This window comes from Micromesistius poutassou (assembly GCF_964030765.1).
Source record: "Micromesistius poutassou genome assembly, chromosome: 16".
Lineage (NCBI taxonomy): Eukaryota > Metazoa > Chordata > Actinopteri > Gadiformes > Gadidae > Micromesistius > Micromesistius poutassou.
Genome location: NC_140286.1, coordinates 3,329,820 through 3,355,287, shown reverse-complemented (window position 1 = coordinate 3,355,287; position 25,468 = coordinate 3,329,820). Strand labels below are relative to the sequence as shown.

Here is a 25,468-nt window from a genome sequence, read left to right as displayed (position 1 = left end):
CCAATGTTTTTCTACGGTGGCCGCTATAGGGCATCTTGCATTTTACATCTTACATCACCAAGAATATAGTCGAGTCGAAGACGAAGCTGTCAGCATGGCGTCCTCCAGCCGAACTCAGGTTATTGCGTTGTACCGAATGTTAATCAAAGAGAGCAGCAAGTTCCCTTCTTACAACTTCAGGTATTCACTTTATAAAGTATATGTGTGCTGCCAAAGTGAGCGTGATGTAAAATTTGTTTCCTAAAGCTGTCTTCTTACCTCGAGCATCAAAAAAGTGACGAAACAAATGTGTAATACGCAGTTTGTAAAGGGGCTTTCATGGTCAATCGGCGATATATCCGTATATAAAATCGTGTCTTCCCGTCTCTGGTCCCCCCAGAAACTACGCTCTCCGCCGGATAAAGGATGGTTTCAGGGAGAATAAGCATGTGGACAACCCTAAAAGTATGGACCAGCTTCTGACCGGGGCCAGGGAGAGCTTGGCTCTGATCAAGAGACAGGTGGGTTCCTAGATAATCTTTTAATCGTTAATATCAGTACAACTACTTAGAGCGTAATCAGGGTATCAATGAGTGTCTGCTTTAGAGAAAAGCTCACTCTCAAGGACATTTAACCAAAATCCTTGGTGTAAAAAAAAAAAAAAAAAAAGTGGGAATACCGTTTGAAATGAAAACCTAAGTGTGTCATCATAGCTGAGCTGAAATGAGTTCATGAGTTTGCGTTTACATGTGTTTGCACTGCAGGTGTCTGTCGGTCAGATGTACAACAGCCAGAGGACCATAGTGGAGGGACTGGGACCTCAGTGAGGTCTGGACATGGAGACCACAACATCTAGCTGGCCTCTGGGGACAATCTGAAGTCTACGATGCTATACGAGTCTATAATGCTATGAGACCCATGATATAGGAGTCTTTGCAACCGTCCAATACAATAGTCCAATGGCTCTTTTTCCCAACTGAGCCTTAATTCCAGTGTTATAACGGCATATACACTCACAAGACACTTAGTTCAGTTAGCCTCTGACTCACAACCATACAGTCTTATTCAATTGTTGTGTAAAGCTGAACATCTGAGTGGTACATGTTTGGAGTGGCACTGATCCAACATATTGGTGGTCAATTTCAGTTATATTGTTGTTAAAATGTTAAAAGTTAAAATGTTACCGATGTGAATCGGAATCTGTCAGTTTGTGATATGTGAGAAATTGTGAATAAAATTGTTACAATAATTAGACGATTTGAATTATTTCAAATTCGCATTTTTTTTTTTGCTGGCAAATGTAAATAAATCGCGTAATTTCACACAAATGCGTCCATGTTTAGCGATGGAGACCATTGTTTTGAAAAGTGGTGAACCGGAAGTGTTATTTTATTGCACCGCTGCGGGAACTTCATGTGCAACTTCAACACGCTGTACACACATGTTTAAAGATACTCCTCAAAATGTTTAAACAGTTAGAAAAGACACCGAGGACCGTGTTAGCATGTGAAAGATCACATTTGGATCATGAAAAGGCGAGACTCGGCACACACGTAGAACAACACTTCTTTAACCACAAGGTGAGACTAATGGATCCTGTCAACATGTGTGGATGGCCCGATTAAATCATATGAATGAGAATGAGTCCTGCTTATGTTGACTGCTTCATTAGGAAATTAAATGTTTGCACTCACGTGAGAAATTCTAACATCAGCAGCCAAATGGGTCCGTTTTAGACGACCCCCTGAATGGTAATTTAAAAATGTCCAATTTGGCTGCTGATGCTGAATAGGACTTTACAATTAGTGTTTGATAATTGAAAAGCAGACAATCAAAGCCTGCTGTCCACTAAATAGTTGGATCTAAATAACAAACACGTGTAAAATGCAACCTGTCGCACTGCGCCATGTGAACAATCTCACTCCAATATATTTGTCTTGTTCTTGAGAATCGTCATGTTTCCCTTCCTTGTCTCCGGTCCAGGTGTCTCTGTTGGTGCCTGGGTGTGACCGGCTCCCTGCTGAGCTCGACGCTGCTCTGAACAGCATGAGGTCATTCCTCCTGGTCCGAAACCTGCCTCTGTCCGAGCTGCTGGACAAAGAATTCCTAGAGCAGGCTGTTTACAAAGGTTAGCCAAACATAAACCACCTCACGTGAGGTATAAAGTCAAACACAGACGTTCTTGGCTATTTGGCTGTGTTGCTACAGAGTACTGTGTCAGTATGTACATGAGCATTGTTACTGTATGTGCTGGAAGATGATTTACTATTAACCATCCTTACAGGTTCAACGTATGGTCTATCTTACCAGACCAGAATAGATGAGGACAACTGTTATGCTCTTCTACCAAATGGTATGGATGCCTGATCAATAACATGACATTATTATCAGTATTACACAAGCAGAGTGCCAACCTGATTAGTAACAATAATCAACAGTCTTAATAACACAGCATTATAATATCATAATAACATGGTAACATTATTCATGTAAACAACATATCAGTATAGTTAAGAGTGCAATTGTCGTGATGATGTTTATTAATAGCTGTATTCCACATATTTCCAAGCCACAATTAATAATGTAAGTTTTATGAGGTAATTGCATAAGTTAATAGTTTATATGTTCAGTTTGATGGTGAGCTATAAAGCACTGAGAAAGAATTAGTAAATGTTCAACCAAAAGTGTTGTGTTCCCCCAAACAAATTTGCGTGTCACTGATCCATTACTGGACCGTACTGGTTCTGCAGGGAAGCTGGTCCTGTCAGTGGACAAAGACACATACGAGACCCTGGGTCTGGAGGGGAAACCATCGCAGTACCAGCGCAAGCCAGCAGGGAGATACGGTAGGAGGGGGTCCCTCACTCTCTGGTCCTCAGAGAACCTCTTAGTGGTGAGGGGAACCAGAAGACCAGCGGTCAGGGTGGGAATGCTCAGAGCTGGTTCTTCAGGCAGGTATCAGGTGTATGGCCGGGGTTGTTGTCATGGCGGTCATAATGGAGGGCAGGATGGTATAGTAGTTAAGCTGTTCAACAACTGAAAGGCACTAGTCAAGTCCATTTTATTTGTATAGCCCTAACTAAAGTTGAGTGCAGAGTATTGGCTTCAAGCCCTAGTGTCCAAAGCCTGACCTGAACGCATCCTTGAGCAAGATGCAGTAATCCCACCGGCTTCTCAATAACATGTTTCTGACTTCACTTTAAGTCTCTTTGGATAAAAGCATTTTACTAAATAAATTGTACATGTGTTTCTTATTAGAAGTATTCATGTCACAATACAGCCAATGTAATGTGTGTGTGTGTGTGTGTGTGTGTGTGTGTAGTTGTGAGTGTGGACCTGAAGGATCGGACCATGTCCCCAGGTGGTAAGGGTCACCAGCGTGTTCTGAAGGCCCTGACGGAACACACCCCTCTCACCTGTGACCTCCTGCTGAGTCAGTATCTCCCAGGTACACACAACTCACGTGCACTGGTATCTCCCAGGTACACATAGCTCACGCACACTGGTATCTCCCAGGTACACACAACTCACTCGCACTGGTATCTCCCAGGTACACACAACTCACACACACTGGTATCTCCCAGGTACACACAACTCACGCGCACTGGTATCTCCCAGGTACACACAACTCACGCGCACTGGTATCTCCCAGGTACACACAACTCACGCACTGGTATCTCCCAGGTACACACAACTCATGCGCACTGGTATCTCCCAGGTACACACAACTCACACGCACTGGTATCTCCTAGGTACACACAACTCACGCACACTGGTATCTCCCAGGTACATACAACTCAAGTTAGGGCTGGGCGATTAATCAAATTTTGATCGCGATTTCGATTTCAGAGTGAAACGATCACCAAACTAATATAATCGAGTTGAAACGATAAAAAAAAATAATAATAATAAAAAATATATATATATATACTGTATATATATATTCAACTGAAAGGCACTATTCAAGTCCATTTTATTTGTATAGCCCTAACTAAAGTTGAGTGGAGAGTATTGGCTTCAAGCCCTAGTGTCCAAAGCCTGACCTGAACGCATCCTTGACCAAGATGCAGTAATCCCACCGGCTTCTCAATAACATGTTTCTGACTTCACTTTAAGTCTCTTTGGATAAAAAAAAAATATATATATATATATATATATTTTTTTTTTAATAGAAATTGCAGAACAGCTGGATTCATATCTGGACTTTATTTTCTATTTGACCATTTTGTACATTTTTAAGGGGAAATTTCGAAGTTCTCATTTACAAAGTGTTTTTTTTGGAGAGAAATTGCATCATGTTTTCAAACTCAAAAATAATCGTTTGAATAATCGAGATTTCAATATTGACCAAAATAATCGTGATTATGATTTTTTTCCATAATCGAGCAGCCCTACCTCACGTGCACTAGCATCTCCCAGGTACAAACGGTTTTAGTGCTTTGAAATGGGAAGTTTGTAGATGATCTCTCATGTTATGTTTTGTTGCCTCAACAGGTGGCGAAAGCCCTGCCCTCCAGAGCCTGCTGTCCAATCACAAGCTCTCAGAGCACAGACCTCGGGTCAGCACCCATGTTATGACATCATTACCATGCCCCACTCTGGTGACCTCTGACCTCCAGGGGGAGCAGCAGTCATGTGACCCTCAGAGCTTCCTGGAGTGGCTGGGGGCCGTGGACGTGGGAGTCACATTGTAGGTCCCCATTCTATCAAGGTCATCATTACTGACGACCGATGGTCAGTTGGAGCTAGTGCTGTATGCTAAGCTAGGAGTGGCACAAGTTCAGGCACAAGTAGAGATGTATCATTTTAAACTTGTAGGACTGCAGTTCCCAGGAGAAATGAATGTCCATTAAAAGTTCATGGTCTTTCACTTTCAGATATAATCTCATGAAGAGTTGATCTGTTAAAGTTGTTAACATGTTTGCAGTTCTCGACCTTTCCAAGACATTTTCCATTCAATTCCAAAGTAAAGCTAGCCCTCCATTTGAATGACACACTGTAATCTTAACCTCGTTAAAAATGAGTCACTACTCAGTAGTTATCTCATGGATCTGAGTTATGGGTTCTAAACGATTTATAAAGATTGCATCCACCATTTTGTTGTGACACACTGTGTGTGTCCCAGTGAGGACCAGAGCGGCGGCTACCTGTCCACCTACGAGTGTCCCCAGCCCCAGACGGTGGTGGACACGGCCGTACGGTGCTCAGTCACCGGACTCCTCCTCCCTGAAGACATCTACCACCTGCTGGACGTCCTCCGGTAAGGCCAGGGCTTGCTCTTACCTGTAAACATCTCCTTTTTGTCTCCTCCAAAACATGACAGCACCGTGCATGCGTGGTCATAAATATACCATAAATATGTGTTTTAGGTTCCAACATCATTCTTAAATGTTCTCTAACATAAGATCCCAACAAAACCATGTTCTAACACAAGGTTATAGGTTTCTAACCTGTTGTTCTCACATGTTCTCCGTCACTCCCAGGCACTCTGTGCTAGAACCCAAGCTAGCCCCATGGCTAGCTCTGACGGTGCACGGCTTCCAGGACAGCCCCGTCTCCTGGGGAACGGCCGAGCACGGCTTCCTGAGCGGAGGGGAGAACTTCTACACCCTGGTCCTCTTCCAGAACCTGGACTACTGGATCTGCATGGCCACCGGCCCGCATGACGCCTGTCCGCCCTGACGGTCCCACCACCAACACGGCAAGGTTGGTCTTTATTTTAATAGGAGAACCGGCTCTTCCGGGGCTGCCTGCATGGCAGTTAGAAAAAGTTGTTTTTTTATCATCCAATAAATGTGCTTTAGGGAAGATTTAATAGCTATGAGTGCATTTGTTAGACGTGGAGTTAATGCATTCTTCAGACAATTCTCCCAAGATGTTTTGAATAAAGGACTACAAATATCACAATAGATCCACTCGGAGCAGAATTTATTAACAAAAATAACTGTACAGGGTTGCAATACGGATAGGAAAATATTTATTTCCTTAAAATAATTATAGAATACAGATATTGGAATGACACAATGCTGTGTAGACCAACAGTCAGTCCAGAGTGGAGCTAATGTTGTGTGCGTCAAAAAAACAGTACACATCTTTGACTTTATGTTAACAAAATTCCCTTAAGGTTAAAGTTTGTGCATAGTTAAAGAATTCATGTTTTCCTAACTTATAAAACTGCTTAGGCGATCTTCAGATGGTGCTTTCCATTCAACAAATTAATTTGTTTTGTGAGGATTTATTTCCATTGACATGAAATAGGATTGACTGAAATTGAGTTTAGCTGTTTAATAAAGTAATCCATAAATCTGTAGACAATGTTCTTCTGACAGGTTAAAACGACACCTGTTTGGTCCATTTTATACCCCGCCCCCCTGCACAACGCTTGTGTGCTAGGCATTTTGATTCGCTGTCGTCTTGTATTTCCCATAAGGCCGTGCTGTTTTTCTTTTTTAGATGGCGTCACAACCGGGTTCTCCTTCACAACCGATTGGCCAATCAGCACATTGGCTTATCCCGCCCCTTTGTCAGTAGCCAGCTTCAGAGGGGGTTGTTTGAAACGTGAAAAGCTAAACTTTTAAATGGTGTGCTATATGGCTGCGGAACGTCAACGGTCTCTCCGGATAGCAGAGTCATTGTTAGCGGTACTTCAACTTCCTGTTGTCCACGTGTTGTGTGAAACAGTTTGCCCCCTACTGGAGGCTTTTCACATGGCGGGAGGAGGAGTGGCAGTCGCCATGGCAACTAAAGCTGGTCTAGTTTCTTCTGCAGGTACTTGAGGATGGAGTCTGTGCCCTGTGATGACCCCCACACCCTCTTCAGGGCTTCGCACTCCCGCTCGTTGGCTTGCTCCAGGGCACTTCGGTTGGTGCTGCGCATCAACGCCTTGGACTCCCGCAGCACCTGTGGGTCACGTCCAGATGAAGGGGAAATGTAATGATGAACGCAGACGTTACCTTTTTAAAAAGGGCCCCAGTTTACCATCAAGTGTGATGTCTATTGGGGATGTCACAAGTGTGTCCGCCCAGATGTATGATGGACACGTCGGACTTCCAGTTGGTACAGTCCACTGGGATGGCCGCTCTAGTCCCCCATCATACAGCTGGGTGGACATTAACACTTGTGATGTCACAAGTGGTGGTATATTAGCGGGCCCTTTAATCCAAACATTTATGTTGATGGTTTATTTAAAGATGCGATTTTCTTTAAATCCTGCTGTATGATTTGTAAAAATGTATATATCATTTTTTTTTTTAAGTGAACCATTTTGACCAATAAAAACGTCAAAAAAAAAAAAGGAACAGCGTGTGTTCACTTACGAGGGAGTTGACGGAGACGAGCTCTTTGATGCGTAGCATGACCTCCTGGCTGAAGGTGCCGGGCCAGAGCACCTGGGACACCAGCCCCTTGGCACACGCCTCCTGGGCCGTCAGCTTCCTCCCGCTGAGCAGCATCTCGTTAGCCTGGGGGGGGGGGGGGGGGGGGGAAGGACCACAACATGGCATGAGCACGGGAGAGACAACCAAAGCGTTAGCCTGAAACAGCGTAAGATTAAAGGGGTCAGGGGTCAGGCTTGACTAGTGTCTCGACTGTATGGCTTCATACAGAAAGAAAATCTGCACTCTGCAACATCACGTCCATTTCTGTGAAAAAGATGTGCATAGTCTTTGCACCACTGACTGAATTTGACTTGGAAGAACACAGCATTAACGTTAGCCTCAGACGATAAGGAACCTCCAGAAAAATATGTATTGGGATACGGACGTAAAGACTAAAGGAAACAACATTTTCCCGTATCATGTTCTCTGAAACAGGCTCTGAATGACTATCATTCTGTTCTAAAGTTTACCGCAAGCAGCTTTAAAAACATTTAAATAGAGAAACGACTCAAAACCCACACAAGGGTGAATGATTAACGTTACATGAGATTATTGCTCAACACCAGCCAACCACAAGATAGAACCTGGTCCGTTAGATCACATGACCCCGCCGCCACAGGTGGAGGTCGTACCGAGGCCACGCCCATGATGCGCGGGAAGGTGAAGGAGGAGCAGGTGTCTGGCGTCTGGCCGTAGACGGTGTAAGGCGTCTGGAACCAGGCCTTCTCATTGGCCCACACCACGTCGCACAGCGGCAGGAGCGCGGCGCCCAGGCCCACCGCGGGTCCGTTCACCGCCACCACGATGGGCTTCTTGAACTGGATGAAGGTGTCCACAAACGCTCTGGCCACGGGGAGGGATGGAAGACAAACTGTTAGCTATAAGGACACACATCCAGCCTGCTCCAGTGCTCACAGGAACTGGCCCAAGCCAATTGTTTATACAAGGATGCTGGCTAACCTACCAGCAAACAGGTGGCAGTCAACACAGGCTACACTTACGAACAGGTTGAACAGGCCAACAGTAAACCGGTAGAGTAAAGAACACAAAGGATAAAAGGTACAAAACTGCATGCATTATTTGAAAGGTCGTCCCCTCACCATGACAGCCCGATAAACTGCACCCCTTATCCACTCCATCGGTCTCGTACCTGATGGTTTCAGCCATCTTGACGCTCTCCTTCTTCCGGTCATCGGTGAGACGCCTGATGAAGTACAGGAAGTCCAGGCCATAGCAGAAGGTGTTGCCAACCGCGCCCAGCAACACCAGCTTGCTGTCGTCCGATGCTGCCGTTGCCATGGCGCTCTGGATCTCCTTCATCACCTGTTTGAAAGGAATACAGTGACGTGGTCGCTCATGGTATCAAATCCATCCTAAAATGGTTCTACGGTGGTGGCCACGGTACTAGTGTCTCGTCAGTTTTGCTACGCTGATCTAGAGAGGTGGCTACGATAACAAGCGATCGATCGTCGGTACACCAGTAGCTCCGGCGACAGCGATGCTTCACCTCGGCTACGCTGTCCTAGAGCGGTAGCCATGGGAACGAGCGACAGAGCAGCACACACGTACGTCGGGGTTGAGAGTGTTGTTCTCGGTCTTGGTGGACAGCAGGATGTGGGTGAAGCCGTCCTGCTTGCGGACCACAATGTCGCGGTAGCGGTAGGCGCTCTCCGTCTGCCGCACGCTGTAGCGGAGACGCTTGTCGATGGCGTGGCGCTCCTCCACCCGCCGCTTCCCCGTGGACGCGCTGGCCACGCCCACCGTGGCGCTCTGGGACCCGGCCAATCCGCTGGCGGACGACGCCTCCATGAGGGCTGAGGAACCTGGGGACATGGACCAGAAAGAAGGCGCTGCAGAAAAGAACCGGACAGGACAAGCGGAAGGAGGCAGCAGCAGGTGTCGATTCCTCAGAGGAAAAATACATCATCCAAATTAGAAGACCCCCATTTTTAAATCTGAAGATTTTTCCAAATTTGGTGGGGCTGCTTCCACACACCCACACAACTTAACCTAATCATGTTTTGCCCGTCATAGCAAAGTCGCAGTGATTACTAGTTAGTTGGCTTATGGGATGAATCATTCGCCAGTCTGTTGGTAGATACAGAGCCTTTTTTTAAACTAGAGTACAATTCTTTATACCAAAATGCTCCTTGAAACATCTTTAGCTTATAAATGAGCAGAATGGAGACCTGACGGGAGCGGCTGACCTGTTCCGTTGAGAGAGCGCATGGCGGCAGGAGTGATGGGGACCTGGGAGGACGGCAGGAGGCTCTGGGGATGGCCCCGGGGCCGGCTGCCCATGCGGGCCCTCTCCTCCCCGGGCCTCAGCGGCAGGACGCCCGCCGGCTTCTCCAGCAGGGCCACCTCGGGCGGCACCAGGTGGGCCTCCTGGGAGCCGGCCTCCAGGCTGTGGGCCCCCTCGCTGGGGGACTCCTCGGCGTCCACGCGGCTGTTCATGGGGCTCCGGGGCACTAGGATCTTGATGCCTGTCTTGGACAGGTCCACCCCTGGGCGTCGGCCGCCGGGATTCAAGACCGGGGACTGGGAGGCCGACGTGAGGGACCCCGGCTCCCTGCAGTCCAGTCCCTGTCGGCTGTGTCTGGAGGTGGCCAGCAGCAGGGGGCTGCTAGACTTCACGTAAACAGAGTCTGATGCTAACAAGCTGCTGCAGTGGGCCGGGGCCCCGCTAGGAAGCTGGGGCCGGCTGGAGATGTGTTTGCGGGCGTTGGTGGCAGAGCCCTTGCTAGTGGCGGTAGCGCCGTTGCTAGCAGGGGAGTGGCCTGTAAGAGGGGTGTGGCTCATGAGAGGGGAGTGGCCCGGGAGAGGGGCTTGGCCTGTGGCCGGGTGGGGTGTAGTCCGGGTGGATCTCAGCAGAGGGCTGTCTTTCTGATTGGCTAGTTGCTGGCGGTTGAATTCCTGGATGTAGACTAGGCAGGCTGACAGGTGAGTCTCTGGCTCCCAGGTGTCCTCCTCTGTACCGTAGCCTCGCCATCGCACCAGGTACTCCGTCTTCCCCTTCTTGTTCCTCCTCTTGTCCACGATATGCTCCACCTGGGCAAATGACGGCGACATCTGGTCACATATTCATACAGTATCGCTGACGCCCAAGCTCTAATGCACCTGACAAACGTGCCTGTAAGGCTTGTGTTTCTCATACGGTTGGTTCAAGAGAATCAGCCAAGGACACTGCCACTACAGTGATCATGAATGATCGATAAATATTGATCACCCATACAACCTGGTAATAGTCTAGATCAGTTCATGAGAGAATAAAGAGGTTTGACTAACAACATCAGACATAGTTACCGGTTGGAAACGCAGAACGGATAGTCAACACATAATCGATCGAAATTATCAAATCAGGACTGATGACAGGGAATATATAAGACTAATCAAGCGTGGAATTGCATGATGCAAATGAGTTGATGGGGTCCGATTTTCTGATCCACTTTCCAATTGATATATACAAGCACAAACCCCCAGATCAAAGCCACTATGTAAACTATAATCAAAAGACAGCCCTGAAGTCTAAAAAGTCAGCGGGTTGTTTTCTACATTGACACCACGAGGCGTCCAAACTATACTAAATTCCTGGCTAAGAAATTAGCAACATTAGCTATTGTAACCCAAGCGATACATTCTCTAAACGAAATTATTCACATAAATGACTCCTTCCAAGACCTGATCAATCATTTATCGGGACCTGCGGGGCATCACGCGCACGTCTAAGTGTGTAAATGTACACTTCAGATAGCATTACCTCATATAGCTCTTCCGTAGCCATCGCGGAGGATCCTTCACTTTTCAGTCACCCACTGTGGGACACCGACCTACCTAATCCCTCGGTGTCCCGATGTCGTTGAAGTGGCTTTAAAATGATGAAATTCAGATGAAATTTCCTCTTCGTGCTGCTTGGTGATGGGGACCGCTAGCCTGTTAGCAGTGCAGGAGCTCGATTCAGCTTCACGGCAACTTTATCGTTAAGTTGGTAAACTTCCGGTTGGGGCAAACAAACAACAACAAAAAACGACCAATTGGCCTATCAAAGACTGAAGCTAAGTTGAATAAGTTGACTACTGAATGTCATCAGACAAACACTAAGCTTTGACAAAATATATTTTTATGGAAATAGTCAAATGTATGTAATAAGATAAATCCCAGTGTTAAATTAAGGCATTATGTTTGTCTTTATTGAATTTTAAAGGGTAGAAAATTTAAGAAAAAAGTAATTGTGGTATACCTATCTAAAGATAATCAACACTTTATTCAAGTTCTGTAAAACTGTGTGTATGACTGTTCAAACCCCATGCAGGTGCATTTTAACAACCAAGTCCGCCCTTTAAATCAAAAAGGTTATATATAGGTGCAGGATTTTCTTGTCAGTTTCCGCTATTTCTTCCTATTACATGTGTCTTGGCTGTTACATGTCCCATAAACATATATAGCCTACATAACAAATATTTGCTGTAGCCTACCCGGATTTCATACTGATTCTCCTACTGGATGGATTAGGATGTATAGTCAATCAAACTAGTTATGTTTGTTATCCTGGAACTACAAGGCTAAGTAACATGATGGCAAGAGGTAATTTCAGAATCATTCTTTTTTTAAAATAATTTAGCAGTTAGTTTTCATCCTAAGCGACTAACACGTAATAACAAGTTACTAACAATACGAATAACTAGTGTATTTGTATATGTATATATATATTTGTAATGTATATATATATGTGGTGTGACAGATACAGCTGGTATGGGTGAGGCATCTTGCTTTAGGATGCCTTATGGTTGTACAGACATTGGGGATCAATCCCAGTACCTTTCAGCTGGGAACCACCCGATAGCCACTACATCATAAACATCAGAATCGACAATCATTGGACTTCAATGACCTCAAGGCCGCTGCCTCACAGTTTGAAAAAGAAAACATTTTAATGACACACATTCAAATGTCCAATCTCTGGGTTAAAAAAGTCCTTGGCAATAACACACGATTACTCAAGATGGATGACTACACTCACCATCAAATCTCACTATTTATATATTATATAACCATTTCTATGTGCTGCACATTGTTTTGTCTTAGATGATATTGTATATGCGAGAGCTTGGAGAACAATTTTCAAAGAAAAGTGGAGGAAGTAAACTTCATTCCCTCCTTGTCTCCTTCCTTCCTTGTATCCTTCCTTCAGTCTGGGACAGTCACCAGGCGACCAGCCCCTCTTCACCCAGGTCGCTGACAGATAGCTAATTCCTAGCTACTCCTAGCCGCCAACGCCTTGTCGCTAACTCCTAGCGGGTCACTCTTGGCTTACTCCTAGGCCCTAACTCCTAGCTGACTCCTAGCCATCAACACCTAGCCGCCAACTCCTAGCCACCGACATCTACCCGCTATCTCCTAGCTGCTAAATCTTAATAGCTCACGAGCTAATCACTCTTCTTCTCTGCAGCGCTCTTCTTTTTCTGCTCTATGGAGCCGCTCTTCCCCGGACTCTTCTCTGTCTGGGCTCCAGGAAGAGCTTCCTGTCCGTCCTTCTTCTCCTGGGAGGGAACCTTCCACTTGTATCCTATGTAGCAGATCCACGCCACCCCCACCACAGGGATGCTGAGCAGCACGAAGCCCACCAGGGGAGCCCGCTCAAACAAGGGCTGGAGGGGGGAGGGAGCGAGTAGAGGGAAGGAGAAAAGAGAGATAGAGAGGGGAGGGGGGGGATGGGTGAGGGAGAGCATGGGGCAGTGATGGATGGAGAGATGGAGGGAAGTTGGGAGAAGAGAGGAGGACAGAGAAAGGTTATGAAGAATTGAGAGCATAACCTCATATCTCTTCCCCTGTATTACAATGACGACTCACTCATTAAGTCATTTAGCAGACATTTGTCTTCCACAGTGACACACTGAATTCAGATGCATGTCATTAATAAGCCGGAAGGAAGAGTAAGGTATTTTGCTCAAGGATGTCTTCCCACCCAGAACCTTTCTGCTGGGAGTCGACTACCTCAGCCCCCACACGATGTGCAAGTTAAATATGACAAAACAGTGTTAATGCACATTATAATACAGTATTTATAGAGAGCTTACAGTCAGAGTGTTCCTGGCCTCGTACACCAACCTTCTGATACGCTGACTCACACCATTGCCTCCCTGGCACTGTAGGACACACACACACACACACACACACACACACACACACACACACACACACACACACACACACACACACACACACACACACACACACACACACACACACACACACACACAATGCTTATGTGTGTATTTGCCTTTAGATATGGAACCATTTTGATATGTATACTTATTAAAGATTACGTATTAAAGATATTGATATTGATATGAATATTCAACATGAATTCAAACCAAGTAACAGAAGTATACCAAAATACATTTCATCTGGAGGAGTGAACTTTTATCATCTCTCACCTCAAAGCTTTTGTCCAGGACTCCGTTCAGGAAGTCAATGAGGTGTTCCTCCGTCTCCATGACGATGGGTGGCAGGAAGTAGCCGTCATTGGACAGATTCAGCACGATGATGGAGGGCATCGGCACATCACTGAACACCCAACCACACAGTCACATGACATCCTCTTATCTACCATCCCATAATAATCACAGCTTGAATGGGACCTCTCAGACTAATAACAGAACTTTGAACCACAGTACTACCACGGTACTCACAGAGCACCACAGTACTAACATAGTACCATAGAAACACTACTAACATAGTACAACAGTACTAACATAGTACCACACTACTAACATAGGACCTCTAGCAGAGTATCACTCACCCCATCACCATTCCTTTAACGTAGTCACCTCCCTCCATGTAACCAAAATAAAAGTCCCTGCAGGACAACGAGGGCGGGACAGTCACAGAGACAGCCAATAGCAAACACCCACATGTTTAACAGGAAGACATTGGCCAGAACCAAACTAAACAATATCAGTGACAGTGACCGTGACCTTCCCGTCGCATTGAAACTCCAAGTGTAGCCGGGTGTTTGTAACATAGCTGTGTGCCATCGAACATCAACAGGTGTGTGAACCTTCATTGAAAGACAATGATCTCTATGTGTCGGTAGTCCAGTGAACCAGTACCCCCAGTCTCCAAAGAGAATTAAAAACCAGTAGACCTACTGGCTGTATAACTTGTTATGGTCCAGCGCCACCTGCTCCACCAGACTTTTATATCTGAAAGACAAAATGGATTGAAAATTATTTATCCATGATTTATTTATTAAGTCCAAAATATAGCAAACCTTATATTTTCAGTTTGGGTCGTGTACATTTCTATTTATTTAACCACAATTAGTTGATACATTAATTCACAACTTCATAAACACTTGCAGTTTCTTTAACGTAATGCAGCCAGGAGCTCCATATAAAACAATATCATCCCATCCCAACATGAGAAATCCCACCTTCTGCTCTTCTCCCACGAGGCTCCATCATCCACCAGAGCCAAGACCACCATTTTACCTGCAGAACACAACAGCCCCCAAACTTCACAAAAACATCACCAAACCACAACTCAGATCATTCCATAGAGACCATAGACTCTTTGGTGAAGTCTGTAGACTGGGAACCAAAGCAAAATGAGGTAAAATGACTACTGGAATTCTTTACCTCTTTGTTCCAATAATGAGTTAATATCTTTACTTCTGCGGTATCATATGTGTACATTGTGAGTATTACAGAAGTGTTATCCCACCTAATGACAAATCATCTTTAATGAATTGATTTATCAGATAATACACCCTACAGAATTCACCCCTGGACCCTGCAGCTGTTGTTGGGGGTCAATATGGCGCCGGTTACCTGTGTCTCCCATGGAGTACAGGGTGTAGCTGTCTATCTTGGAGTAGCTTCTGAACCTCTCCCTGTTGATCCACATCTTCAGATCCCCGTCGGTCTCCTCTGCAGACAACAACCGACCAGAAAGAATAAAAAGGATTAATGGGGTTAACGCCAGTACTGGGAGCCTCAAGGAACCCCTTGAAAGAATCTTCTGGGGGTGGAAAGAGAATCTCTGGTCCTTCAAATAAACTGCATTAACATTGTGCTTAGCCGCCATCAAAGTGCTCAGCATTATCAGAATGTAAAAGGCCTTTAACATGCTCTAGGACAGAGCAGCAGCCGGAGATCGAATCCAACAACCCTCTCTGGTGACCAGACCACCTTCCAAGTTCAAGTTTCAAGTCTATTGGTCAAACACGCTACACACACGTGTCCACACTCACCGTCATAGGTCAGGACCTTGTCTTCTTTGAAGACTGTGACGGCAGGCAGCCTAGGGATGTTGATATCCTGGGAGAATCACAGTGGTTACTGGGTTAGAATGCGGCCCTCATGGTCGGCGCTTTTCCCAACCCTTGCATCAGAAAAATAAGCGTGGAGGTGGTTCCACAAAAGAAGGGGATCTGGGCGGAGGCTGACCTTGGGCAGAATGTCCCGGCCAGCAGAGTAGAAGTAGGTGTGGACGATCAGCTCCTTGGCTGCAGCCGTGTAGTTTCCCTGGAGACAGAAGCATCCATGTTGTCCAACCATAGGAATGACCCAGCCTAAGGCCCCTCCCATGACCACGCCCACAAGATTAAAGAGACCACACCCATTACCATGCCTATACTCGTTGTAAGCATATCCAAAATTGGCAGCCATTTCCCAAACTATAATGGATGCTCAATAAAGTACTATCCCATATGAAGGAATGAAAAAAGTCCAATGAGTTCCATTAGTGCATTAATGCATTATGTGTGTGCGTGTGTGTGTGTGTGTGTGTGTATGTGTGTGTGTGTGTGTGTATGTGTGTGTGTGTGTGTGTGTGTGTGTGTGTGTGTGTGTGTACCTTCAGAGGGGATGAAGCTCCGATATAAACAAACATGACAGGCTGTCTGCTTATGACGTGTTGAAACATTTGTTGACTGGGAAGGGCTCGGACATCTGGCCTGGAAACACACACCAGTACAAAAGACCATTACTTACATTATACTGGTACACAGACCAGTACATCATACAAGTAATCTATACCAGCACACAAACCAGTACGTCACAAAAATTAGTATATCAAACACGGTACCACAGTACTACGTAGTACCACAGTACTAGCCTAGTGCTGCAGTACTAACGTAGTACCACAGTACATACTAACATAACAACACAGTAAAACCATTGTACCACAGTACTACCATAGTACCACAGTGCCAACATAGTTGTACAGTTCTAACATAGTACTACAGTACAACCATTGTACAACAATGCCAACACAGTAGTACAGTACTAACATAGTACCACAGTACATACTGACCGAGTACCACCACAGTATATTGACCATTATATTATCATTATCATCCACTACATAGAACTATATTATCTTTCCTTTGTACACATCAACACATTTACCCGGCGACCCGGTTAGCAAAGTCCATGATGCCGTCCTTGGTCCTGGGCCCTTCGTAGTTATACTTCCTGTCGTTCTTCAGCCTGGCCACACACAGGAGTCCATATTTATTAGATAGTATACTCTTTAAACACACTAATAATTGTATTAGATAGCACTCTGTAGAAATACACCAACAAATGCAGGGCATCATACCGTAATGTTTAGACAAGCATAGAATGGCACTGAACGTAAACCTTATAAAGTGAACAATATGTAAACATTATGTCAATGCTTTGTATACACCATGGGACTAATATGTCAACACCATGTTGTGTAAGGAGTTATGTTCTATAATGAGAATAATAATCTAAGACCCTGAGGTTGGAGTTCAGACAAAGGAGCCAGAAGGTTGATCATGACTTTATCATGAATAATTAGAACTTACATCATGATGGCTGGATAGCCTCTGACTTTGAATTCTTTCGCAAGGCCTGGAGAGTTAAAACACACACATTATACTGATCAGAACGTTCTACATACTACTGGGAGGTTTACATTCACATTACATGGAAAACGCAGCTGACAGTCCTGTTGATCTATTCCACCTTTACTCACAGATCAAGTTGAACATAGCTGTTTTCACAGTTATAATTATAATTAATAGGGGCCCCAAGGGGCCCTCACTCTAAATGCACAAATAAACAAGGAAACAAATGAGGGGAATCCCCCTACTATAAGGCAACAGATAGTGAACAGCTGGGCACATAATTAACTATATATATATATATATATATATATATATATATATATATATATATATCCAGATATGAAAATCCAGACTTTCCATCCTGGATCTTATCCAATCTATTAGCATAGTTGTATGTGTGTTCTACACACATCATCACAGATCAAATGTGTGATGATGATGACGACATATATAGGCAGCGCCGCATGGTATATGCACAAGCTAACATACTGGTTAGGAAATTCCACTGGTGTTCAGAAAAAGTTAAAATAAGCCTGTTTAAAGCATACTGTACTCCTCTGTATACTGCCCCCTTATGGACCAAGTATAAAAGGGCTAGCATCCAGAAACTCCAAGTTGCCTATAATAATGGGTTGCATATTCTGCTTAAGAAACCCAGGTGGAGCAGTGCAAGTGAACTATTTTGTTAGTAGGAGTCAACACATTCCATGCACTATTGAGAAACCTAATGTATACAGTTATTTGCAAATTGAATGGTTCATGTAACCTAATTATTATGCTGCTGTCAAACCCTGGTCTTAGTACTGTGTGCTGTTGTTGTTTGTGTATGTGTAGTTGTTTTTTATTGGACCATGAGTCCGGAAATAAAGTATCTATCTATCTATCTATTGAAAGCTAGAAGGCCTTAAAGGCGGTAATGTAGACTGTGGGCCCTACATTACTGTGATTCAGTGAGAAGCTGTTGTCCAAGCAGATTAAGGTTAAGGATTAAGATTTAAGAATTAGATATGCTAGGATCTTCCTGACTGGGCTATCGCAGGACAGACGTAGAGATACAGAATATATACCATACAAATGCAGAAATACAAGTCAGGTGGGAACGGGACCATCAGAAGATCTGGCACTGGGACACTCTTTTTAGTGTGTACACACTAATCCTGTTTAGGGTTAGGGTTAGGAGGGTTAGCTGCAAATGCGGGTACTAGCAGCCCAGCTTTGAGTGCTGGAGCTAGAGAAGTAGGTGGGAGAGCTGTAAAGAGGGGCCGTCGGGGCAAACCACTACACATCATACCACGCCTAGGCCTGACACTTGGTACGACCAAAGACCAGGAGAGTTCATCCCTAGAAGGAAGGAGAGTATGAGCCCCAAGTTTCCACCAATAGGAACACGAGAGCCACCTGTAGAACCAAACAGGGCGGGGCTAGAGTTAGAACTGATTCATGAAAAACCTAAAAAATGTATACGGTCGACATTCAACGAGCCCACTTTAAAACTAGTCAAAGTAAAAGTAAAAAGAGGGCGTTAAGAAAGTGCTTTTGTAGTGTTTAAGTAAACGTATGTTTTCAGTATGAAGCGGTAAAAAAGGATGACAACATTTTAGGTTGCAGCACCTGCTGCTGCTGCCGGTTTTCCAACTTCGAGCAACAAGCAGCATGTGCCTGGGTTCACGTAGAGTATCAACTATTTAACTAGTCTAACTAGAAACTATCTTTCTAACTATCTTTCTGAGCATGGTATAAACGGAAAATACGCCTAATAGGTCTCCTCGATAAAAGATGGGGCTACAGTAGAACAAAGGACTAGGAGAAGGAGAAGGAGAACTAGGTGCTGCAAGGAGGACCTGGACCTCGGGAGTGGACTGGGAGGCTGAAGGACCAAGAGATTAAATGTAGGGAGGAGGAAGAATAAAGGCCCACTCCCTTCAGCAGAAGATGACCATTTGGTTTGATGAGATTTTTTATTCTTCATGTAAGACTCTCAAAAATTAAGGGGGTAATCTCTTTTTAATTTGATATGTTATTGAAATACATATTCAGTGTCCAGATAACTTGGACTTTTGGACGTTTTTTTCTGTGCTTAACCACCCTCGCTAAAGTAGAGATACCCCAAAAAAATACATGTAATGCATGTACTTCCACATACAAATATGGAAGTACATGGATCACGGACAGAAGGGCTAGTGTTGTGGCTATGGGGTTCAACTCCTAACCGGCACTGGGTGCAATCCCCAATGTCCACAGCCTACCTGGGGTAGGCATCCATGAGCAAGATGGCTTACCACCATCTGCTCCTAAAATACATGGATGCTTTGGATGAAAGTTTGTGCCAAAGATGGGAAATGAATCAATACAAAAGTGTGTGCACACTAGCACATCATAGTCTGTGCTTCCCACTGCCACTAAACCTTGACTAATCCTATTATTTAAACAGAGGACTTAGCCAAACTGATACAACCGTTACCAGAAGACGTTGGTTGTATTGGACAGCTCCCAGTGTCCACCAGTGAAGACTGTAGCTGTACTGGGCAGCTCCCAGTGTGGAGTGAGCCAGATAGCATAAGGTCTCCTTATGGACATGGATCGGAGTTTGCTAAAAGTAATTTCTGGATAACAGCAACAGAAATAGGAGCTGCTATTTCTGGATAGCAGCTCCCTTGAACCATCCTGTCATCCCAGGAAATCAGCGCCAGACACCGGGGAGGGTTGCTCCAATCAGGTCCTCACCGGTATGAGCCGTGGCGTCCGACTTGCCGACACGGACGGGCGAGCCCAGACTCCGGAGCTCCGAGCCGATGGCGTGCCACACCGGGTCCAGCTGCTTGCAGAATGCACACCAGGGGGAGTAGAACTGGAGAGACAGGACTCATGGACTCACTGGGTCGGTTGATATAATGGCTACATCACAGCCCTTTACACACTTTACTTTAACTTTATATTAATAAGATAAGACAGCTACTTTATTAATCCCAGATTGGAAATGCAGGAGTCACAGCAGAAAGTATACAGAAAATTAATAATAGCTAGGACCAATTAAGAAGAGATATAAAGAGATAAATAGGCTACAAATAAAACTACAAAGCATAACATTTGTAATATTTTAATGCAATTGCCTACCTCTATCAGCCATATTTCTGTCTCTTCTTTGGTTTCCATAAACCTGAAAATCACAAAAAAAGCTTATTTAGCCTCAGAAAACAAAATGTTACTTTGCAGCAACAAAGAAGCCTGCATGTAGAAGTGAATCACTGCCTCACAAGGTGCGCACAGACGTATGCCTATTATTTAAAAACAACTTACGTATCATCTAGTTCCTCCACATAGGCGGACACAGCGGTCATGCAGAGGAGCACTGGTACAAGAAAGCACAATTAAAAACCTTCCTAACCGGTCAAACAAGCAAAGACAATGACAAACCAAGACAATAATAATATACTAAGATATCTTCATACCTGTCAATATAACGGTAGTCTTCATATTGGACAACGCGTAGGCCTATCGACCTACAACCGTAAACGTAAACGCGCGGACTTCTTCAGCAATCCACCGTACCGTCTGAGCGGATTTAATCCGCCAATTGGCCGGCTTGGGTGGGGGTTGGCATCAGTCCCAGTCATTGTACCTGGTTAGCTCATTAACAAGAACGGCTATAGACGTACCACACGTCATCAATCTCAATAAATCTAAAAGCTATGTATTGATTTATATTTTAATGCTCACGTCTCTACATTTTAAATCAGCCAAACTACATAACACAAACATCTCACGCTATTTATGTTAGACCTGCAGCTTTATGACACGGAAAAACTCCAAGACTAATTAGCTTAACCTAACGCAATTATCATTTTGTATCATGAATTTAATTATATATATATATATATATATATGTCTTATCTTCAATTGTGTATAGGCCTACCATATGCCACCGCCCAGTACCCAGCTCCCAGTGCCCACCAGTAGATGACTGGTTGTACTGAGCAGCTCCCAGTGTCCACTGATTCCAAGCTGCTTATGCAGCTTGGAAATACAGTGAAAGTACAGTGAAAGAATGAATCAACTGGTTTTATAAAAAAACATTTTTTTAATTAAAAAATATATAAAAATCAAGTTGTGTACTGGTTGCGTCCTAGCGCACTGAAACATATAACTGTGGTCAGCAAGTCGTTGCGAGGGTTGTCATGGTGATGCGGCGACGGGTAAGTGGTGCCGTTGCACGTGTCGCAGAAGGAGCTGGCGGTCCGGACTGGAATACGGACACTGTTGGCATGGAAACGACTCGCCTGTGTGGTGGCGGCGGGCGTGGAGGTCCAGACTCTTCTTCTGTATGCTGAAATGAAACAAGAGAAGCCAGTAAGACCAGCATGTTTACACCCTCTAGTCGTGACCATGGAGTACTGCAGTATAGTTTTACCATAACTTTACATCTTCAAAGGATAACTTTGGTTGTGTGTGTGTGTGTGTGTGTGTGTGTGTGTGTGTGTGTGTGTGTGTGTGTGTGTGTGTGTGTGTGTGTGTGTGTGTGTGTGTGTGTCCAGCTATAGGAGTAGTGCTGACAGTGGTTGGGTTTCTGGTGCGTGCGTGCGTTACCAGCTATAGGAGCAGTGCTGACAGTGGTACGGTTTCTGCTGTGTGTGTGTGCGGGAGTGACGGAGCAGGGAGCTGGCGTCAATGGAGGCATAGGAGCAGCCTGGGTCCGGACACTGGAACGGTTTCTCCCCTGTTGGGAGGGAACATAGATCAGACCTCCGCCCTGATAGTCTCCATAATCCCTCCACCATTCCGTCACCCCTCCATCATCATTACGTCACTTCAGAAACATCCCGCCATCGTTCTGTCATCATGCTCTCTCCATCATTCAGTCACTTCTCTATTATCCCTCCATCATTCTGTTAGTCCTCCATCATCCAGTCACTTCTCAATCATCCCTCCATCATTCAGTAACTTCCCCATCGTCCATCTGTACCTCTCCATCGTCCCTGTCATTTAACTTGGATCATTGGGTTTAATGTGGTCTTCCGGCCACCAGAGGGCAGCCTGTTAACAGCCTGGAGGTGTGGCCCAGGAGCCGGTGTGGGGCTGACCTGTGTGGATGCGGTTGTGCTGCAGCAGGGAGGCCTTGAGGCGGCTGCGGTATGGACACAGCTGGCAGCCGTACGGCTTGCTGCCCTGGTGGATGCCCATGTGACGACGCAGCGTCACCCTGCTGGAGAACTTCCTGTGGTACAGGAAGCACAGGAGCCCTGATTCAGCTGAGCTTCAATCACTATACACATCTTTAATCATCGGTTAAGAACCGTACCTCCTTAACTATCTGACCTACTGGATTCTTTCTGTATTTTTAATGCATTTGGTCTGTATTGCACAGCATTTTGGGGTGCATTATGCACTTTATTAAAGAAAGCGTATTATTATGATGCTTCTGTATTGTAATGGCGTGCGGCGGACCTGTCACAGAGCAGACAGCACAGATCCCTTCGACCAACGGCCCCCTTTGGGGCTTTCTTCTTCGGTCCCGTGTTCCCCTCTGGGCTTCTGTTCTGCTTCCTGGTCATCTGAGGGTGGGTGGAGTCTGTCCCCTTGTGGCCCCGCCCCCTACTGAAAGCACAGAGTGCAAGTTGAACCAACACAAGCTACAATAGTCACAACCAGCCAAAGAAAGAGATGATGTGGCAGTTTCTAACACAACTCCTATGATGACAAATCCTTCACCGACCATTGATTGCTAAATATTTTACCAAAAAACTCATAGTACCAACATAATTATCAACATTCCAAATTCCAATACTCCTTTGCTACCGAAATGGAGGCCATCGTTGCTATATGCTGTTGCAACGTTCAAGCCCGAAAAACAATCAAGAGGTTGTTTTGGGAGCCCTTACCTGGTTGGTTGGTGAGAAGAAGGAGGTGTGCGTGTCTGTCTTGATGAGAGGCGGCGATCGATTTCCTCCTCAGGTGTGTCTAACCACAGAAAACCAAGAGGTAAAACAGACACTTTAATGTTCCTCGGCTGTGATGCTCTTCCAATAATACATTGCATAAATACCCTATAAACCTGTCCCCATGTGGTCTGTACACCACAGATTTTTGAATCAGAAATAATAACTTGTGTGTGACAACCGCTCCGCCCTCACCTTTGTAGTCACAGAACACACCGGTTATCCATGCGTCTTGGCTGCACGCATATGCTTTTGGCATGCGTGTGCGGTCTGTCCGAGTGCGTTCTCTCCGTGTGCCCTCTGTGTGTGTTCCTGGCGACTGTGTGCTCGATGTGTGTCGCTTGCCTCTGCTAGCTCTCTGTGCATTCGGTGTGTGCGTGTTGTGCTCAGCAGCTGCCTTCGTGCTTTGTGCGGTAGTGGTGTGTAAGTCTGGTGAGTGTCTGTGAGGTGTGTGTGCGTCTCCGGATCGCCGGGTTCTATCGGAGCGCTGGCACGCACGGCAGCTCTGCGTCTTGCCGCTCTTCGTCTTCCCCTGCCTCCTCATCCTCCTGCCACACCGTCGACACCCTCCGCTGACTGGCCTCTCCTCTGCCTTCACCCCCTGCTGGCCAGCTAGCCCTCTGGAGCCCAGGGGGTCCGCAGGCGCAGGCTTGGGCTCCTTGTCATCCCGCACGGAAGTGTGCACCTGGGCTGGGGGAGTGGACACCTTGGGGGTCTGGGATATCCGACAGAGCCCCAGGGTCATGAGGTGGGCGGACTGGGCCAGCTGGTCGTCCAGCTGGTTGGGTGGGCGGACCAGGGGGCAGGAGGCCTTCAGCTGGAAGATGGTGGCCTCCTCTCCTTCTGCCCCCTCCTCCTCTTCGTCCTCTTGATCCTCAAACAGAGTGCTGACCTGGATGAGTGAGGGATCGAAAGGTCAGCATGAAGATGGATACTAGTCCTGTTCCGACTATAATCTGAGTTTGAAGCTTCACAGCGATGACAAGAATTCTATACCTCATAATAAAGCTATTTTTTTTAAAAGGCTAAGATAAACTAATCAGAGTGGGAAGTCTGCTAAACGGCTGAATGGTAGACTCGTTTAGGGACTGACCCGTCTCCTACCTCGCAGGTCTCCGCCACCTGTAGACCGCCGTCACATGATCGTGGACTCATGCTGGGCAGAATGCCGTACATGGGCAGCAGGAAGGACATGCGGTCCAGACCCATGTGATCCATCGGGTCGTCGTCACTGTGCTTGGACTCCGACGTGAGCTCGTGTTCCAGGTGATAAGGAGAGTCGGGGTAGGGGGCTATATGCTCCTCCTTCACCACAGCCTCCTCTTCCTCAAAGCCGGAGGAGGCCATCGCGGGAGGCAGGTCGTCGTGGGAATCCAGCAAATGGGTCTTTATGCTACTCTTAAGGCTGCTGGTGAACTGACACACCCTGCAGCGATACAGCTCCACGAGAAAGGCTTCGACTAGATCAGCACCAGGGGCATCGAGCCCGTGGACCGCGCCGCAGTACAGACTCGACGTGACGTTCGCTTCTATAACGTTCACCGTCACGGGGTTTATGTCCCGGTACTGCTCCTTCACAGAATGCATCGTGTCGTGTTTCGAAAGACGAAGACGTGTAGTGGTACGTACAAGACTTATCAAGTGAAAGGGAAGTTGGAACTGACCCGTGGTTAAACTTGTTTATTCTGCTTGCTTGGTTCATAAAAACGTAATCCCGGATTACGGAACGTAGTCCCCACGGTGTCCCCGCATGGACTATACATCTTTAAGGTCATGGTGAATCCAAATTGTTAATAATTGCATGGGATACATGTGATTTATAGAGTTTAGTCCAAACCACAACACTGAAAGTAAACATGCAACTCTTCTTCTACTACCGCTATTCTTACTTCTTCGTTTTACTCAGTCAGCGCGGCATAGCAAGGTTTCTGGGAGTACCGCCATCTAGAGTAAATTGTGCAATATCTCATGGGATTTGGTTTATAAAAACGTTGGCTATATATATTATTTAACTTTAATTGAAAGCACGATGCACAATACAACATATTATTTTAACGTCTGATTCAAGTTAAGTATAGCCTTCTATAGTATGCCTATTTGACAGTGAGAGAATACTTTCATACTTTCACACATAGCCTACTATAGAGACAAATGACTGAATCGTAATACATACTATTAACAGATATTAAGCACGGCAGGAAACGTATAACTGATGGGTTCAACTCAATTCAGATATTCTGTAACAATTGTTTAACTTCTGGTTCCACCTACTCCTGGGATGTTTTAAAATAGACGAAGTG

The 25,468-nt window shown here is 45.6% G+C and overlaps 5 protein-coding genes across 7 annotated transcripts; 2 read left to right on the top strand and 3 right to left on the bottom strand.

The window, feature by feature from the left end:
• The first annotated feature begins 47 nt into the window (after window positions 1-47).
• lyrm4a (LYR motif containing 4 a) lies at window positions 48-1,231 on the top strand. Its single transcript, XM_084480839.1, has 3 exons — window positions 48-180; window positions 380-500; window positions 744-1,231. The coding sequence occupies exons 1-3, from the start codon at window positions 95-97 to the stop codon at window positions 804-806; spliced, it is 270 nt and encodes an 89-aa protein (XP_084336965.1). The 5' UTR covers window positions 48-94; the 3' UTR covers window positions 807-1,231.
• A 160-nt stretch (window positions 1,232-1,391) lies between these two features.
• On the top strand, window positions 1,392-6,858 carry rpp40 (ribonuclease P/MRP 40 subunit). Its single transcript, XM_084480435.1, has 9 exons — window positions 1,392-1,559; window positions 1,963-2,107; window positions 2,264-2,332; window positions 2,730-2,825; window positions 3,302-3,427; window positions 4,474-4,669; window positions 5,105-5,239; window positions 5,463-5,685; window positions 6,748-6,858. Exons 1-8 carry the CDS (start codon window positions 1,443-1,445, stop codon window positions 5,659-5,661), a joined length of 1,083 nt encoding a protein of 360 aa, XP_084336561.1. The 5' UTR covers window positions 1,392-1,442; the 3' UTR covers window positions 5,662-5,685; window positions 6,748-6,858.
• Window positions 5,933-11,307, bottom strand: cdyl (chromodomain protein, Y-like). 2 transcript variants are annotated; one of them, XM_084480433.1, is made up of 7 exons: window positions 11,116-11,307; window positions 9,563-10,406; window positions 8,925-9,178; window positions 8,506-8,678; window positions 7,988-8,198; window positions 7,296-7,439; window positions 5,933-6,879 (listed from the first exon to the last, which is right to left on the bottom strand). In XM_084480433.1, exons 1-7 carry the CDS (start codon window positions 11,137-11,139, stop codon window positions 6,721-6,723), a joined length of 1,809 nt encoding a protein of 602 aa, XP_084336559.1. In that variant the 5' UTR covers window positions 11,140-11,307; the 3' UTR covers window positions 5,933-6,720. The 2 variants fall into 2 exon arrangements, with proteins under 2 accessions (XP_084336559.1, XP_084336560.1); XM_084480434.1 differs by having other exon boundaries at window positions 11,190-11,254.
• Window positions 11,308-12,781: 1,474 nt separating this feature from the next.
• LOC311360841 (protein disulfide-isomerase tmx3a-like) lies at window positions 12,782-20,709 on the bottom strand (the record flags this gene model as incomplete). Its single annotated transcript, XM_084480935.1, has 16 exons — window positions 12,782-13,003; window positions 13,433-13,501; window positions 13,793-13,922; window positions 14,158-14,214; window positions 14,507-14,560; window positions 14,791-14,848; window positions 15,188-15,286; window positions 15,610-15,676; window positions 15,806-15,883; window positions 16,215-16,314; window positions 16,769-16,849; window positions 17,194-17,239; window positions 19,960-20,083; window positions 20,350-20,392; window positions 20,533-20,584; window positions 20,685-20,709. 16 exons carry the CDS (start codon window positions 20,707-20,709, stop codon window positions 12,782-12,784), a joined length of 1,305 nt encoding a protein of 434 aa, XP_084337061.1.
• A 655-nt stretch (window positions 20,710-21,364) lies between these two features.
• On the bottom strand, window positions 21,365-25,017 carry LOC311360513 (uncharacterized protein). 2 transcript variants are annotated; one of them, XM_084480590.1, is made up of 7 exons: window positions 24,273-25,017; window positions 23,364-24,060; window positions 23,112-23,190; window positions 22,678-22,827; window positions 22,314-22,447; window positions 21,820-21,949; window positions 21,365-21,559 (listed from the first exon to the last, which is right to left on the bottom strand). In XM_084480590.1, the coding sequence occupies exons 1-7, from the start codon at window positions 24,753-24,755 to the stop codon at window positions 21,409-21,411; spliced, it is 1,824 nt and encodes a 607-aa protein (XP_084336716.1). In that variant the 5' UTR covers window positions 24,756-25,017; the 3' UTR covers window positions 21,365-21,408. The 2 variants fall into 2 exon arrangements, with proteins under 2 accessions (XP_084336716.1, XP_084336717.1); XM_084480591.1 differs by having other exon boundaries at window positions 23,112-23,179; window positions 23,311-24,060; window positions 24,273-24,786.
• Window positions 25,018-25,468: the final 451 nt, after the last annotated feature.

Bases quoted from the DNA above. Each gene is read 5' to 3' on its own strand.
- LOC311360513 (XM_084480591.1), bottom strand. From the start codon at position 24,755: ATGCATTCTGTGAAGGAGCAGTACCGGGACATAAACCCCGTGACGGTG. The intron at 22,448-22,677 runs GTCCGCCGCACG...CCTGTACCACAG, and splicing joins TGCTGTCTGCTCTGTGACAG to GAAGTTCTCCAGCAGGGTGA. The intron at 21,560-21,819 runs GTAACGCACGCA...GTTTCATTTCAG, and splicing joins CAGCACTGCTCCTATAGCTG to CATACAGAAGAAGAGTCTGG.
- rpp40 (XM_084480435.1), top strand. From the start codon at position 1,443: ATGTTTAAACAGTTAGAAAAGACACCGAGGACCGTGTTAGCATGTGAA. The intron at 2,333-2,729 runs GTATGGATGCCT...CTGGTTCTGCAG, and splicing joins TTATGCTCTTCTACCAAATG to GGAAGCTGGTCCTGTCAGTG. The intron at 5,240-5,462 runs GTAAGGCCAGGG...CGTCACTCCCAG, and splicing joins CACCTGCTGGACGTCCTCCG to GCACTCTGTGCTAGAACCCA.
- lyrm4a (XM_084480839.1), top strand. From the start codon at position 95: ATGGCGTCCTCCAGCCGAACTCAGGTTATTGCGTTGTACCGAATGTTA. The intron at 181-379 runs GTATTCACTTTA...TGGTCCCCCCAG, and splicing joins TTCCCTTCTTACAACTTCAG to AAACTACGCTCTCCGCCGGA. The intron at 501-743 runs GTGGGTTCCTAG...TTTGCACTGCAG, and splicing joins TGGCTCTGATCAAGAGACAG to GTGTCTGTCGGTCAGATGTA.
- cdyl (XM_084480433.1), bottom strand. From the start codon at position 11,139: ATGGCTACGGAAGAGCTATATGAG. The intron at 8,679-8,924 runs GTACGTGTGTGC...CCTTTCAAACAG, and splicing joins ACAACACTCTCAACCCCGAC to GTGATGAAGGAGATCCAGAG. The intron at 8,199-8,505 runs GTACGAGACCGA...CCCCGTGGCCAG, and splicing joins AAGATGGCTGAAACCATCAG to AGCGTTTGTGGACACCTTCA.